Here is a 16,888-nt window from a genome sequence, read left to right on the forward strand (position 1 = left end):
GGGCTGCCCGAGGGGAGACCTCATGTCGGGTGGGGCAGGGTCTGGGGACTTGGCATTAGGACTCAGAAGACCAGAGTCAAAGTTGGCTGCCCGCCCCTGGGAACGGAATTTAGTTGTAGGAACCAAGACGCAGGTCCAAGGTCACGTGACTATTTACATTTCTTACCCTTTCTCGCTGAGCAGAGGCTCAGACTGGGCAAAAGATGGACTTGTGCAGAGTTGGACAGCAAACCTGAGCCCCACGGGAAGGGTCCCTCCCCAAGGCTTGGTGATGCTCTGTCACCGAGAAAAACGTCACCAGTCAGGGAGAAAATGCCATAGGAGTTAGGACTCCGTTTCCCCTTTGAGCTAGGATCAGAGAGGGTGGGAAACTTGCCAAACACCACACAGCAAACTCCTAAGGTAGAAGTGAAGGTCCCCCTGCCCATGGGTACTGGGAACCCGAGGGCATTGCCCCGCCCAGGGCGGTAGGGCCCTTCGGGTACCAGGCAGCCCGGAGTCTGTGCTCAGACTCACTGCCCCTGTGGCTGGGCCGGGCTGGGCGAGCTGGTGGAACGTGGGCTGGGAGCCCGGCTAGCACGGACAGGACAAGGTGGAGCCACATACTTTTGCACCTGTTGACTTCCTGGCCGCGGACGCCGAAGTAGCCAGGGGGGCAGTCATGCACGCACTTGCCGTACTGGCGGATGCCGTCCCGGCGGATGAACAGGAAGAGCCTCTGCTGGCAGGCCGAGCAGCCGTTCTCCTCGGAGCAGATGACGCAGCCCGTGCAGTTGCCCCCCAGGCCAGTGCCCACTGCCGGCCAGACCAGGGAAAGGGAAGAGAGATGGTCAAACCAGAGGTAGACACGCACCAAAGACCGCCTTTCTCAGCTTCCCTCGCAGCTAGACAGGCCCCCAGCGCACTGTCACTGAGCCAATGCAGCCACGTAGCGACCCTGTAGAACAGGGTAGAACTGCCCTGTGGGTTTCTGAGACTCTAACTCTTTTTTAAAAAATCATTTTATTGGGGGCTCTTACAGCTCTTATAACATCCCATACACTGATTGTATCAAGCATATTTGTACATATGTTGCCATCACCATTTCCAAAACATATTCTATTTGAGCCCTTGGCATCAGCTCCTCTTTTTACCCCTCCCTCCCTAACCTCGTGAGTCCTTGATCAATTACATATTAAGACTCTACCTCCTTGGCCGACTACATATTGCTAAGATGCTAACCCTCGATCAATTACCTATTGTTAAGACTCTAAATCTTTAGAGGAGTAGAGCGCTCCATCTTTCTCCCGAGGAGCTGCTGGTGGCTTTCAACCGTCAAGCTTTGGGTTAGCAGGCCAAGGCGTAACCACTACACCACCGGGGCCCCACATTCTGTGGGACCACCTCCTGGCTGGTGAATGGGCTGCAAGGAAGCAGGGAGCAACTTCTAGGGAGCTGCCTTAAAGGGCAGGGGCACGCCCTCTGTCTGTCCCTGACCCTTCCTGTGGAGTGGAAGGTGAGCAGGGTGGCCGGAGCACAAGCAGCCACAGCCGTAGAGCTGGGATGCCAATGGGCACTGGGCAAAGTGGCTGTAGGCATCTATCAAGGGTGTCGATGAACTTTCTCAGGAGAAAAATGAGGCTTGCTGCTCACTCAAGAGTCATCACCCCGGGAAGCCACAGGGGCAGTTCTGTGTCCTGTCGGGTCACGATGATGGTAGTGTGTTTGGGGGGGGTGTGTGTCACATTTTTGACCAGTTTGATGGTGGTGCTGCTGCTGCAGGTCCAGGGTCCCTACTTTTGAGAACTCCTGTTCTAGAGAAAAGAACTGCTGGTGGTGTGGTGGTTCAAATCCAGCAGCTCCTCCCAGGGGGGAAACTGAGGCTGTCTGCTCCCATGAAGACCAGCACTCTCAGAAACCCATGGAGCGGCTCTGCTCTGCCCCTGCGGGAGCTATCGGTCAGAATGGACTGGGTCGAAGCGGGTAGGTCTAGAGGAACTCTGGCAGTGGAGATGTGCCGTTATCTGCGAAATGTAGCCAGTTGAATAGCAATCCTTGCAATAGGTGAACTATCAAAAGGCCAGAGAAACACCCGGTGGTCTTGTCATCTTCTGGAATCTAGCCCCCCAGGACCCTCAAGGAGATTCTGACTCATAGCAACCCTGTAGGACAGAGTAGAAATGCCCTTGCAGGGTTTCTAAGCACCAACACCACCAAACCCACTGCCATCGAGTCGATGCCGGCTCATGACCCTATAGGACAGTGTAGACCTGCTCCTGTGAGTTTCCGAGACTGTCACTCTTTATGGGACCCTTGGAGAGGCTGGTGGTCTTGAACTTCTGACCTTGCCATTAGCAGCCCAACACATAAGCACTATGCTACCAGGGCTGTGTAAATGGTTAGGGTAGCAAACTGTCGCAGTTTTCTTCTGCAGAGCGGCTGGCGGGTTTGAACAGCCCACCCCGAGGCTCTCAACCAGCCACTGTAACGGCTTGCACCATCAAAGCTCCATGATAAGCAACTGAAACAGAGTTAGAGTTATCATTGTGCATAAACCTGACGGTCAATGTTGAGGGCAAAACAATGAGTCACATAGTCAGTAGCCAGTTATATACCTCTAATATATGTACGATGCTCTAATTTGATGCTCTCATATATATGATACAGAAGTATGCATGGGGGTTATTAAAATATATTGGCATCGATTTGATTCTGACTCATAGTAACCCTACAAGAAAGAGTAGAACCTGCCCCCTGTGGGTTTCCGAGACTGAAAATCTTCACAGGAGTAGATAGTCTCAACTCTCTCCATCAGAGAGGCAGGTGGGTTTGAACTGCTGACCTTGTGGTTAGTAGTCCAAAGTATAACCCACTGGGCCACCAGTGCTAAACATTGAATTCAGGATGCCTGTGCCCCTAGAAGGCACCTAGGTGGCATAGTGGTTACGCTAACCACTATGTTCAGCAGCGCAAAATCGCCAGCCCCTTCCTGGGAGAAAGACGGGGTTTTCTATTCCCGAAAAGAGTTACAGTCTCAGAAACTCACAGGGACAGTTCTACCCTGGACAGAATAAAGCCTACAATAATTCCCAGTCTCCTTTGCAGCAAACCCAAACCTCAAACTCACTGCCATTAGGCGCGTTCCTGCTCCTAGTGACAGAGTAGAGCTGCCCCTGTGGGGTTCTGAGACATCAGCTCGTGAGGAGAGCAGGAAGCCTGGTCTTGCCCGGCCCTTTGCAGCAAAATGTATTGTGTCGCCCTTGCAGCCAGTGGGAGGCTTGAGCACCATCCAGGAAATGGTCTTCAAGGTTCCAGATTCCTTGGAGTGGATGCTGATGCATGGCGACCCCATGTGGTTCAGCATAGAACTGCGGCCCTGGGGATGTGCGTGGCTGTGATTTTTGGCAGGAGATGGCCCAGGTACTTCTGTGTGGAGTCAAGCCGTCAACTTTGCCAACTGCTCAGTTAGAAGCCCAAAGGGTTTTTTGTTTGTTGGTTGGTTTTTGTTTTTTTAAATCATTTTATTGGGGGCTTGTACAACTCTTATCACAATCCATCCATCCATCCATCCATCCATCGTGTCAAGCACATTTGTACATATGTTGCCATCATCCTTCTCAAAATATTTGCTTTCAGAAGCTCAGAGTTTTGTTGTTGTTCAATTTTTCTTTTTCTTTCCCTTTAATGCCTACTCCATTCTCAAAACGAGCTATTGGTGTGGCTGCTGGATGCTACCAAGTCCATCCCAGCGCATAGAGACCCTGTAAGGCACCACAGAGCGCAGTGCTGCCCAGTCCTGCGCCACCCCACGATTGCTCCTATGTTTGAGTCCATCGGTGCAGCCACAGTGTCAATCCACCTTGTCCAGGGCCTGCCTTTTTCCCGCTGCCCCAGTACTTTCCCAAGCCCGACCTCCTTCTCCAGGGGCTGGTCTCTCCTGACAATGTTCCCAAAGTGAGAGAGACAGCCACACCATCCTTGGCTGGGAGGCACGTTCTGACTTTATATCTTCCAAGACAGATCTGTTTGTTCTTTGGTGGTCCATGGGGCACTTTCAATATTCATCACCAGCACCATAATCCAAATGCATCGATTCTTCTTCGGACTTCCGTAGTCACTGTTCAACTTTCACTAGCATAGGAGGTGATTGAAAGTAACACCCTTGCTGTTCAACGCTTGAAGAGGTTTTGTGCAGCTGAGAGGTGAGGGGTGTGCTCCCCCCACCAAGTGCTCAGGTGTTGTTGGTGGCCTGGACAAATCCCGAATGGCAGGGGGATGCGACCAAAAAAGCCCGTGGCATGACTACACTAGCCCAGCACTGTCTACCTTGGGATTTTCTCATGTGAAATGGATAGGGTCACAGGGTCATGTGCTTGCTCTGGCCACTGGGATTTCTGCCATCATGGCTGCCCATGCCAGGTCTTTCTGCCCCTCCTGCCCAGACTTCCCTTTGCCAGGGCCCTGGCACTATGCCATAAGCTCTCTGAGGTCCAACAAGGCTGGAGGTGAACAAGAGCCCAAGATACCAATTAAGTCCCCCTACAGACAAACGAGTTGGTGCCTCTTGCGAACCGAATTCATGGACTGAGGCTCACACCCTCTCCCTGGGAGTGGGTGTCCTCTTGGCTGGCAAAGAAACCAAGGCCCAACGTGATGGGACGAGGAGCCGAGTCAGAGCTACCTGTGCCAGCCCACAATGCCTTCGTGCAGTGTTTGTCTCAAGGCCAGGTGAGTGAGCCCAACTCCTGCCTTTCCAGGGCTCTGGCAGCCTGTGGTTTCAAAGCAGGATGAGATAGAGATTCCAAAATGGGGACAAAGAAAAGCCATTGCTCATTCCGTGATGTTCACCTTCCGGACACGATCGCTGAAGACAAAATGGGTTCATAGCAAATGTGGTGAAGGAAGCTGATGGTGCCCGGCTATCAACAGATGTAATGTCTAGGGTCTTAAAGGATTTGAGATGAACAAGCAGCCACCTAGCTGAGAAGCAACAAAGCCCACATGGAAGTAGTACACCAGCCTGTGTGATCATGAGGTGTCGATGGGATGAGGTATCAGGCATCAAAAACCAGAACAAAAAAGCATATAGATGTGAATCCGGGAGGCAGGGGTGCAGAGTATAGACCGAAAGCCCATCTGTAGACAATTGGATATCTTACAGAAAGATCACAAGGAAGAGACAAGCCAGTCAGGGTACAGTGTAGCACCGATGAAACATACAACTTTCTTCTAGTTTTTTAATGCTTCCTCCCCACGCCCCACCCCACTATCATGACCCCAATTCTACCTTACAAATCCTGCTAGACCAGAGCATGTACACTGGTACAGATAAGAACTAAAAACAGATAGGAACTAAGAATCCAGGACAGATAAACCCCTCAGGACCAATAATGAGAATAGCAATGACAGGAGGGGAAGGGAAAGGTGGGGGGAGAAAGGGGGAGCCTATCACAATAATCTACAGATAACCCCCTCCCTGGGGGATGGACAACAGAAAAGGGGGTGAAGGGAGACGTCGGACAGTGTAAGATATGACAGAAAAATAATTTATAAATTATCAAGGGTTCGTCTAGGAGGGAGAGTAGGGAAGGTGGGGGAGGGAAAAAAAGAGTGGCTGATACCAAGGGCTCAAGTAGAAAAAAAAATGTTTTGAAAATGATGATGGCAACAAATGTACAAATGTGCTTGACACAATGGATGGATATATGGATTGTGATAAGAGCTGTACGAGCCCCCATTAAAATTATTTTTTTAAATTAAAGAAACAGAAAAGTCACCATTGACATTTCGTGGGAGCACTCAGCCCCTGGCAGCGTCTCGGGGACTGAGAACCCATGGTGAGGGCAGCCCATCCTCAGGCAGCCAGTAGAGACAGCTGGACTAGGGCTGCAGCACTGTGTGCAGAATGCTGCTTTGACTCTGCGGGCATGGACCCTTCTGAGGAGGGGACAGTGTCACCCAGGCCCTGTGCACCGGTGAGTGGGAGGTGGCCTCAGAACAGCATCTTTCCCCTGCAGCCGGGCCTGGGCAGTTCACCAGTCCGCCCTCTAGCGCCTCTATGCTGTAATAGCACCTCCGACTTTTACATTTCCGATGGTCTCATTCTGGTTCCTTATCCCCCTGCATTGCAGGACCCCTGGTGGTTGGTGGGTTTTGTGTTGGGCTGCTAATCTCAAGGTCAGCGGTTTGGAACCACCAGCCGCTCCTTGGGAGAAACACGAGTCTTGGGAAGCCATAACAGCAGTTAAGAGTTGGAATCAACTCTGGGTGCGAGCTTATCAAACCATTTAAGTTCCTTCTTAAAAAGAGCCCGGCTGTCTTCCCACCAAGGCCCCAAGACTCAAATGCTCATGGCCGTGAATAATAAGCAGAGACAATGGCAGCACTTCCGGCGCTGTCCTAGGACGATCCGAACCTCGTGGCTTCTAAACTTGACTGTGTAGAGAAACCTCGGGGCTTATAGCTCGTTTGGGGTCAGGAACTTGCGGGGTATTTTTAAACAGGTTGCCCAAGGGCCTGGTGCAGGTGTGCTCGCCTCTGTGTCAGGACGTTGCATTTTGCCATACGGTGCCTGTCAACTAGAGGTAGCCATGTGGAGACACGTGGGTTAGGCTGAGAGCCGGGACCGAGGACTGGCCCTGCTCTGTAATTGAATTCCCGGGTGTCTCCAGGCAACAGCTCTCCCCTCCCTGCACGCAGGGACCTCGCTGTCAAATGGAGTCGTCAGATCCCCCCACCCCACTCCCCCCAATATGTGTTGGAATCCTAACTGCCTGAGTCAGAGTTGACAGCCGGATATCTTGGGATATCAGTCAAATTTCTTTCTTATGCTAATCAGTGGCTATCCAAATAAAAGCAAAAAAGCAACACCAAACTCATCGCCAAGGAGTCAACCCTGACTCCCAGGGACCCACAGGACAGGGTAGAATTGCCTCTGTGGGTTTCCAAGGCACGCAGTAGGCACTCACATCAGCACGAGTCGAGCAATCACCACCACCATCCACGCCAGAGTGCTTGCTCCTTCCCAAGACTGTCACTCCACAAGGGCAGGCGGCCTCCTTTCTCCAGTTCAGCGCCTGATGGTTTTGAACCGCTGACCATGACCAGATCATACTACACTGCGTCCCCAGGGCTCTTTTTTAATTTTTTAAAAATCTGAGTAGAGTGGGTTCTTAACCTAATCTCTGAGCGTTGAAAAGAGCCGATTCGCTACATGAACGCCCCGGGGGCTTGGGAGAGGGCGACAGACACCAGGTGAGGATTGCCCACAAGTCTAGGAAAGCCAAAGAATGGAGGAACAATGCGTCCGGCGACTGAGCTGGTAGGAAAGGACACCACCGAGCCCCTGGCCGGCGCCGTGAGCAACCAGAGCCGTGAGGAAATGCACTGCAGTCCCTTAAAGTGACGCCCCTGTGCTGGTTCTGCCAAGCCAGCACCGTGAAAGCGAAGACGGAGGGGCTGGACTGTGATTACCAGTGGTTTGCAAACCTATGTGGGGCAGGGGGGTGGACGGGCTTCAAACTATTTGCAAGAACATCCCATTATCTTTCCTACTGCTCCGTGACCTTTCTGAGGCCCCCTTCATATTCCACCTGCCCACTGAATGCCGGCCCTGGGGAGAGGAGGCTCCATGGGCAAAAGAGGCCAAGGAGAATCCGAGTGTGAACAGGGAAGAAGGAATCCTGGGGATGCTGGCTGTTGGGCTACTCACCGCAAGGCTAGCGGTTCAAATCCCACCAGCCGCTCCGAGGGAGACAAACGAGGCTGTCTGTTCCTCTAAGGATTTATAGTCTCAGAAGTCCTCTAGCAAGTCACTTTGAGTCAGAATCTACTTGGGTTTGGGGAGTCTTTCGAGTGGCGGCGAGAGGGACTAAGCAGGATCCTTCCCTAGAGAAGGATGCAGAGGCCAAGGGAGGGAGATTGGGGAGGCAGCAGCGGCTTTGGCTGTGAGACCCACAGGTGGGAGGAAGCTGGGTGTGAGCAGAGCAGGCCCGGGGCATGTAGGCAGGGCCACAGCTCGATGGGAGGGAGACAGGCAGACACCAGATGCCGGAGGTCCATGAATGGGTGGGTTGTGGTGGGGAGACCAGGTTGTGGGTAAGAGCTGGCTGTTAGGAGGGGTGTCAGAGTCAGTCGATGGCCTGTCCTTGCCTTCTTTCTTATAACTGAGCCCCAACCCTGCTGGGGGCAGCCATGAAAATTTTAAAGCCAAACTTGCGAAGGGGGAAAAAAGAAAGCCCCAGCCTCCCTTGCAGCCAATAAGAGGTTAGCAAACAGCTGTTCGATGTGGTGTTTACGGAGCATCTGCTCAAGCACCCTGCTGCCCTTCCCCTCCTTCTTCCTCCCTGGGACACAGATGGCATGGCTGGAGCTGCAGCTGCCATCTTGCAGCCACGGAGTGGCCTGGAGATGGGATGCAATGTGTTCAAGATGCGGAAGTAAAAGGAAAGAGTCTGGGCCTCTGAGGATGTGGCATGGGGCTAATTGTCCTCGTCTGCCAGCTCCCGGGCTTCTTGCTATGAGAGACACACAAGATCCAATTTTATTTACTCCAACTGGGTGCCACGGAGTCAATTCTGACTCCTAGTGTCTGTGGTAGTTATAGAATCTGCTGTCAGTTTGGGAGGATTTCCACTGAAGGGGTGGAGTCTGGCCTGTCAATCAAGATAGAACCAATGAGACCTCTGTGCAGGCATGGCCTTCTCCTGGGAATGTCTGGATTTTCCTCCTTGGAAGCAGGAGATACTGTCTCTGTCTGCTCACTCCCCGAGAGACACTCTCCTGACAAGACACAAGGCACTGCGCCGATCGACCCTGTGCTCTGCGAACTGGAGGAGCCACGTGGAGGCCCCTGCCAGCGCCGAGATGCTTCCACTGTCACTGAATCCACAAGACTTTGCACTCACTGGCCTGTGATCTTCCTGCATTCAGCATCATTGCATGTGGTTCCTGAGTCTGAAGAGGACTTTATAGATTGATATCAGACATATGGGCTAATATTGGACTTATGGACCCGATCTGGACTGGGCTGGGATGTTTGCTCAATATTCAACTGCTCTTGAATATAAACCTCTTTCTATACACATGTGAGTGTCTATGAATTTGTTTCGCTAGTCTATCCGGACTAACAGAGCGCCCCTCTGCAGGGCTTCTGAGGCTGTGAATCTCTGCGGGAGGAGGCAGTCTCGTTTTTCTCCTTTGGAGCGGCTGGTGGGCTAGCTGCTCCTACAGGAGCTCCCTGCTTCTAAGAACCACACTCACTGGCGACTGTACAAGGCTACCGTAGTCAGACCGGAGAGATGGCAGTGCCCCAAGGAGTGCTATGCCCTACACACCTTATCTGTGTGCAAAGTGGAACCAACAGGACTTGCTGATGGATTCAATGTGGCCCTGGGGCAGAGGGCAGGGAAACCTTTGTAATGTTTAGCCTCATCCTTATTTATTTATTTTTTTTTGCTGAGCAAACAATCAGAGAAGCCAGGTGATTCGAAGAAGAACAACATGGAGGAAGACCAGAGGAAGGCTTATTAACAACCTGCAATATGCAGATGATACAACCTTGCTTACTGAAAGTGAAGGGGGGGGGAACTTGAAGCACTTGCTAATGAAGATCAAGGATGGCAGCCTTCAGTATGGATTGTGACCCAGTGTCAATTAAATCAAAATCCTCACAACTGGACCAGCAGGTAACATCGTGATAGATGGAGAAAATATTGAAGTTGTTAAGGATTTGTGTTGCTTGGATACACAATCAATGTTCATGGAAGCAGCAGTCAAGAGATCAAAAGACGTATTGTATTAGGGAAATCTGCTGCCCAGGACCTCTTTAGAGACTTGAAGAGCAAGGATGTTGCTTTGAAGACTAAGGAGAACCTGACCCAAGCCATTGGCATTCTCTATTGCCTCATATGCACTTGAAAGTTGGACATTGAATAAGATCAATTCAAGAAGAACCGGTGCATTTGAACTGTAGTGCTGGAGAAGAAGATAGAAAGTACCGTGGACTGCTAAAAGGACAAACTGACCTGTCTTGGAAGAAGTACGACCAGAGTGCTCCTTAGAGGCAAAGATGGCGAGACTCCACCTTACATCCTTTGGACATGTTTCCAGGAGAGACCAGTCCCTGGAGAAGGACATCATGCTTGGTAAAGTGGAGGGGCAGAGAAAAAGAGGACAGGTCTTAACGAGATGGACTGACATAGTGGCTGAAGCAGTGGGCTCAGGCCGAGGAGCACTTGTGGACGTGACGCAGTGCTTCATTCCATTGTTCATAGGGTCACGATGGGGAGGACCGATGTGCTGGCACCCGACAACAGCAACAGATGCACACAGTAAAACTTTTTTTTCACTGTGGCTAGATAAATTCCATGGCCCCCTTACTTGAAGAAGTCTGATGAACTGAGCGTCAATGACAACAACAGGCCACTCCAGCAGTTTTACACGGACACGGACATGTAGCAGAGTGTCCATCGCTACTTGATTCTGAAGTTTTCATCTCCCTGAGACTCAGTGTTCTCTAAGCAATGTTCCCATCTGAAAATCATACTAAATATCATGCAAAGATCCAAACTATATGTACTGTGCCCCTTGGGGTGTCTTCCCTACCGACATAGTCTCCTTTCCCAAGAACTGGGAGCCACGTGGGTACTGCATGACATGCCCCTGGGCCAGAGGGGACAGTGCCAGGGGTGGCAGACAGCTGCCCAGACTGGGCCAGGCTGGTAGCCTCTCCTGAGCAGGTTGACTCTAGGCTGACAGACCACAGCTGGGGCTGATCTCTTGAACTCAGAGTGGTGGGCAGAGTGGTCTTTCTGGTGCACTGGAGGAGAAGCTTTGGTGACTGCCCACATCCGTGGCCTCTGTCTGGTGACAGGAGACCTGCCCCTCCCCATTTTGAGGTTCTCAGGGAGCCATCGCCCTCAAGTGCCCTTAACCCCACCCACTTCCATTGAGTAACTCTGACTCACAACCTTTGATGAAGCTTCTGGGGCTGTCAGTCTGGATGGGAGCAAATAGCCTCCTCTTTCTCCCCAGGAAGGGCTGCTGGTTTTGAACTGCCGACCTTGGGCTTAGTGGTCCAAGGCTTACCCAACCTCGCCACCATAGCTCTTATACTCGACCCAGGCCTAGCCAATCAGAGGCCACACGGAGTGGGGAAGGGGGTCATTTAGGATCTGATGGCCCTTCCAAGAGGGAAGAGTCTCTTCAAGAATGAAGGTCACACAAAGGCAGCAGGCCTAAAACGTCAGGCAGTGGAGTCCTCTGCACCCCCACCCCCCAAGCAAACTCACTGCCATTGAGTTGATGTTCACTCATAGCAACCCTGTGGGACAGGGGAGAACTGTCCCTGTGGGTTTCTGAGACTGTCACTCTTTACAGGAGCAGAAAGCCCTGTCTTTCATCCAGGGAGTGGCTGGTGTTTCTGGCCTGGTTGTTAGCCGCCCCAATCCTCTTCTTGCCTCAAGCCGTCAAGAGGTGGGTTTCTGTCACCTGCAACCAAAGGGCTCCTGACTCGTGGAGAAGCAGAGAGACAAACAATGAGCAAGTTCGATGCAGAGAGAGAAGGGGCGACCAGAACCCTCTGGGGCTCCCAAGATAGAGGGTGTTTCCGATGACCTTCCAAACTCTCAATCTGGTCCCTTCTGAGGCTTGCCTTACCCCGCACGACCAAAGTTCTACTCTGGCACCGTGCCAGGAGCACAGATGTAGTCTGAGCAAGAGGAAACACACGAAAGAGGAGGGACTCCGCTTCAGCAGGATCAGCAGCAGTCTGGTGTACCGCCCACCTATCTGACCCATCACAGCACCCCAAGGGACCCGTGGTTTCCAAAGAGCACAGATTGCGAACCCCGGGTACCTTCTATATCTTCTACAAGATCCCGGCTTCCAACCGCTGCCCTCTCCCAGCTCAGATACACATTCCTCAACAAAGCATTGGGGTGCTGGTCACCCTCCCCCCAAGTTTTCTTGGTGCATCAGAGAGGATGGCACCTGTATGTAATTTCTCCTAGCCACTCTGCCTCCCCTAATCAAGACTATCTTCCCCCAGTCAACACCCAGTTGGCACCCCCAAAAGTGTGGCCCTGAGCTGCTCCGGCAGCTGACTTACTCTGTTTTCCCCAGAGGCCCAGCAGATGAGTTGGGATTTGCATGTATATTTTATGAAGACGACCACTGGAATTCATCACACACACACACACACACACACACACACACACACACACACACCACCAGCCCCACCACCCCCGAGCAGTTACAAACTGATGCAGGCTGAGAACTCCCCTGACCCTGGGCATCAACATGGGGATAGTTACAGAGCCCCTACTATGTGCTAGATGCAAGGCTGGGGACTCAATGGTTATGGGCTTTGGGGCCAAATAAGTGACGTGAAGGCGCCCTGGTAGTGTAGTGGTTCTGCTAGCCAAGGTCAGCAGTTCGCAACCATTAGCCGCTTCTTGGGAGACCTTCGACTCCTGTGAAGAGTCACCGCCTCAGAAACCCACAGGGGCAGCTCCACTCTGTCATGTAGGGTCACTGTGCATTGAAATCGACGATGGCAGCGAGGTTGGTTTTTTTGTTAATTAATTGTTATTCTATTGAGGAGGGTGATGAGATTTTTATCCATAAAAATTTATAACAAGTAGGTGAAGGGAGATGTCGGACAGTGTAAGGCATAACAAAATAATAATTTATAAATTATCAAGGGTTCATGAGGGTGGGAGGAGTGGGGAGGGAGAGGGAAAATGAGCTGATTGTATGAGTTGTACAAGCCCCAATAAAAAAAAGAAATTTGAATTTGAAAACAAACAAACAAACGAATGTATAACTCTAGGGACAAGTGTGATGGTGCAGGTGCCCAAGTTCAAGTCCTGGCTCCCTCGCTCACTGTGTGACCTTGGGCAGAGCCCTTCACCTCTGTGCCATGCCGCTTCTTCACCTTGTGGTGAGGTGTGCAATGTGCACCTGAATGAACACACCCCAGGCATGTTCTAGGCGCCTCTTGCTGTTCTCTCGCAATCACTACACGGAGTGGGGTGGTCAGCCAGCATCCCTGCCCTTTTCACAGGAGCCTGGTGGTGGTGTGGGTAACACATTGGTCTGTTAACTGCAAGGCCAGCAGTTTGAAACCACCACCAGAGCTTTCTACTCCCAAGAAGTGTTAACAGTTTCGGATCTCACAGGGGAAGTTCTACCCTGTCTCACAGGGTCTGTGTGAGTCAATGTTGTCTTGATGGCCGTGAGTGAGCTTGGGTGGTTTTTTCTTCAGTCTCCTTTCACAAGGTGCCCTGGTGGCACAGTGGTCAAAGTGCTCAGCCACAAACCCAGAGGCTGGTGATTCGAACCCACTAGCTGCTCCGAGGGAGAAGCTGTGGCAAGCCTGCTGTGGTTTAGCACTTTACAGCTGGGGAAATGCCTGCGGCCAGTCCCACCTTGTCCCACAGTGTAGCTGTGCATCAGGACGGACTGGGACAGGAGCAGTGGCTTTGGGGGTGGTTCTCTTTGCACAGGCTGGTGAATCGTGTGTGTGTGTGTGTGTGTGTGTGTCTGGAAGGCAAGCAGCAGAGCCCGGGAGACAGCCTTTCGCCCGGGGAAGTGCTGACAGGAGGCAGCTTTGGTCTAGGGTGAAAGGCAAGTGCATTCCTCCTGTTGGGAAGATGTTGCTCCTCCCATGGGTAGGGCTTCCCTAACAGGGCCCCCTGGATTGACTGGCTCCCCAAACCATATGGCCAAGGACTGCACATGGCTCCGTGTTCACAGATGAGCTCCATGCTTGTAGCTCAGATGGCTGGGATTTTGCATAGATTCCGGGTCCTTTCTGCCATGCCCCTAGCCACCCACATTCACGCTCCAGAGCTGCCCTCCCCAAACTCACAGCCGTTGAGTCCAAGCCGACTCCCAGGGACCCTGTAGGGCAGCGCAGACCTGCCCTGTGGGTTTTGAGATGGTCACTCTTCATGGGAGCAGGACACCCCATCGTTCACCTTGGAGTGGCTGGTGGTTTCGAACTGCCGACCATGCAGTTAGCAGCCCAACGTGACCCCACAACACCAGCAGAGTTGCTACCCTGGAGAGGATCCAAAGGCCTGAGGAGGGACACCGGGAACCCAGAGAGCAACAACAGCCTGTAGAGTCCGCTAGTAAAAAAGTCCTCAACACCCAAGCCAAGAACTTTGGCCCCCACATTTGAAACACAAAACAAAACCAAGCTTGAACAGATTACCAATATTTAAAAAATCAGGAGATGTCACATCAAAATCTGGAACTTGAACTTGTCTGGAAAAAGCCAGACCTTCTGGCCACTCCAAGCCTGCAGTTGGTCACACAGGGAAAAAAGGGCTGGGGGGGGGCGCCAATGGGGCTTGAGCTGGCTGGTTTGCCCCAACCCCCACCACTCCCTACTGCCCAGACACGGAGGGCAAGAGTTCACTGCCAAATATGATCATGCTTAAATGGCTATTTCTCTTAAACCCGCTTGGCCATCTTTGAAGCTTATGGAAGGCAGGTGTTCTTGAGCTGCTACAAGGCAGTCCGAAGGGCTTATGAAAATGCTGATCATTGGCCCCCATCCTTAGAGTTCCTGGTTTCGCAGGTCTGGGGTGAGGCCTGAGCATTTGCCTTGCTCACAGGATGTCCTGGGTGGTCCTGGTGGAGTGAGGACCTCACTTTCTGATCTGAGCCCTACTGGCACAGTGGTTACATAGTTGGGCTGCTAACCACAAGGTCAGCAGTTTGAAAAGGCCGCCGCTTCATGGGACTTTCCATGCCCATAAAGGGTGACAGTCTCAGAAACCTATAGGGGCAGGTCTACCCCGCCCTACAGGGTTGCTATGGGTGGGCATGGACCCAACGGCAGTGAGAGTTGGGTGTGGAGTCCGGTGAAGAGTCCAGGATCTGCAGTTAGACTGCTTGGGTTCAAATCCCAGCTCTGCTCCTGACTGCTGCCCGTGTGACCACGTGCTAGTGCCTCGCCTCCTTTGCACTCCCATTTACTGTCTGACCCCCAATGTGTGCGGACCTGACACTCACAGGAGCGTGATTCCCACCGGCCGTCATTGCTATGAACTTGAACGGCTTCCCAATGCCCGTGGTGGGGTAAGGGGGACATGGAAAGATAACATTCTGCCTGTGAACTTTCTGAAGCCCACTTGTGCTACTAGGAGTCCTTGGGCCACATAAATGATTGAGTGCTCCACGGCCACTCGAAGGCTCATGGCTTGACCTAGTCGGTGGCTTGGAAGAAAGGCCTGGCGACCTGCTTTAGAACGGTCCCAACTTTGAAAACCCTTTGCAGCAGGTTTCTGCCCCGCTCGGCGGTGGCACATGGAGTTGCCACCCGCCGACTTCATGGCAGCTGGTGATTACATTCGCCGTCATCACCTGCCCTGCCTCCATTGACGTATTCGATCTGGAATTGCTTTGGCAAATCAGAACCGAGCTTCTTCATTTCAGGCCAACATTTTTTTCAGGGTAGAGTTTCTCCATCATCGGGGTGTGCCCAGGAAAGTGTGTCTAGCATGAGAACATTGTGTGTTGCTGTGGACTGAGGATTTAATACAGCTGTCCTGAAGAACTCCCTGGGGGCGAGAAGGACAGGGAAGGAGGGACAAGGCCACCCCATCTCCCAGGGCAGCCCAAGGCGATCTGAGCCATACCCTGGTCCCTGCTCTGATTTGGGGAAAGATCCAGAACTCCATGGGGGGTGGAGAGGGGCCCACACAGAAAGTGCCGGGCAGTGCATCCTCTGATTCCCGTATGTCACCGATGACCAGGGGAAATAAACAACATCTGGACGCCCGCCTGCCCGCTTGGGCCGCCACATATGGGAGGCAGTCGCCGCCACTGGAGGCTGGCTCAGAGGAGGCCCCCCCGCCCTGGCACATTCCTGCCGAGGGGGGCAGATTACACCATCTCCAGGCAGGGGTGGACCCTGGAGAAGTCTCCAGGCTTGTAGACGGCCTAGGGGGTATGGGGCTAGATGCCTTGAGGCCACTGGATGCCAAGTGGAGCCATGGCAGGGGAACTCAGAAGACCCTGCGTTCAGCAGAGCATCGAGACAGCCTTGGCTCTGGTGCCTGACAGATCACCACCTCCTGACGGCGCACTTTAAGGTAAGTGGCTTCACCTCTCTGAGCCTCAGTCGCTTCTTCTGTAAAATGGGCAGAGTTGCGTGTGAGGATGAAGTGAGTGCTTCTGGGCCAAGCCCCTTGCCATGTTCACGTACATAGATGCCTTAGCTCGTTCGTTGCTGCTTGTGATCCCGCTTGGCGTGTTTGCTGGTTGCGCTCCCCTTGGCCTGGTGCAACGTAGGTGCCTCCTCGGTGATAGGAAGGGTGGTCTAGTGTGCGTTCTCCAAAGCTGTTCTTACGGTGAGGAGGGCCGAGCGCATGCGCGTGCCAGCCACGCTGATGATGTGAGCTCAGTGGCGCGTGGGGCCGGGGGCAGGGGGTGGGCTTGGCGGTGGTGTTCTGGAGGGCAGATGCGGCCTCAGGAGCGGGCGCAGAGCAGGATGGGTTCGTCGAAGGGGAGGAAGGCTTTGAAGAAAGGTGGCATAAGATGCGGCGTGCGTTACGGGAGCGTGCCGGGCTGGGGCATGCATTGCTGTAGGGTCACTGGGGGTCAGTAGTGACTCGATGGCACGGAGTTGTAGTTTTAGGTGAAGGGGTTCATGGAGAAGACCTTCACACTGCAGCAGCAAGAACATAAAAACTGGAACGTCCCAAAGGTACACTTCAGCATTTACCCTCTCAACCTGTTTCTCCAGTGGGGCTCTGTCAGTGACCACTCTACTCAGCCACCACCTGCCTGCCAGCTTGTCCTACCGGGGTGGCTTGCACAGTGCTGTGATGCTGGACGTTATGTTCCTAATACTTCTAACTCCTGTGGGGTCACCTGTGCGAGTCCAGGTAGA

General features: G+C 52.8%; 1 protein-coding gene across 2 annotated transcripts in view; it reads right to left on the bottom strand.

Annotated features, from left to right (window-relative positions):
* RSPO4 (R-spondin 4) overlaps positions 1-16,888 on the bottom strand; it is a 46,257-nt gene that overhangs the window by 8,158 nt on the left and 21,211 nt on the right. For both annotated transcript variants that reach the window (XM_075563863.1, XM_075563862.1), the window contains exon 2: positions 607-795. In XM_075563863.1, coding sequence (XP_075419978.1) covers positions 607-795 — 189 coding nt within the window. The remainder of the gene's footprint in view (positions 1-606; positions 796-16,888) is intronic.

The sequence above is a fragment of the Tenrec ecaudatus genome, chromosome 12 (assembly GCF_050624435.1).
Source record: "Tenrec ecaudatus isolate mTenEca1 chromosome 12, mTenEca1.hap1, whole genome shotgun sequence".
In the NCBI taxonomy this organism is placed as follows: Eukaryota; Metazoa; Chordata; class Mammalia; order Afrosoricida; family Tenrecidae; genus Tenrec; species Tenrec ecaudatus.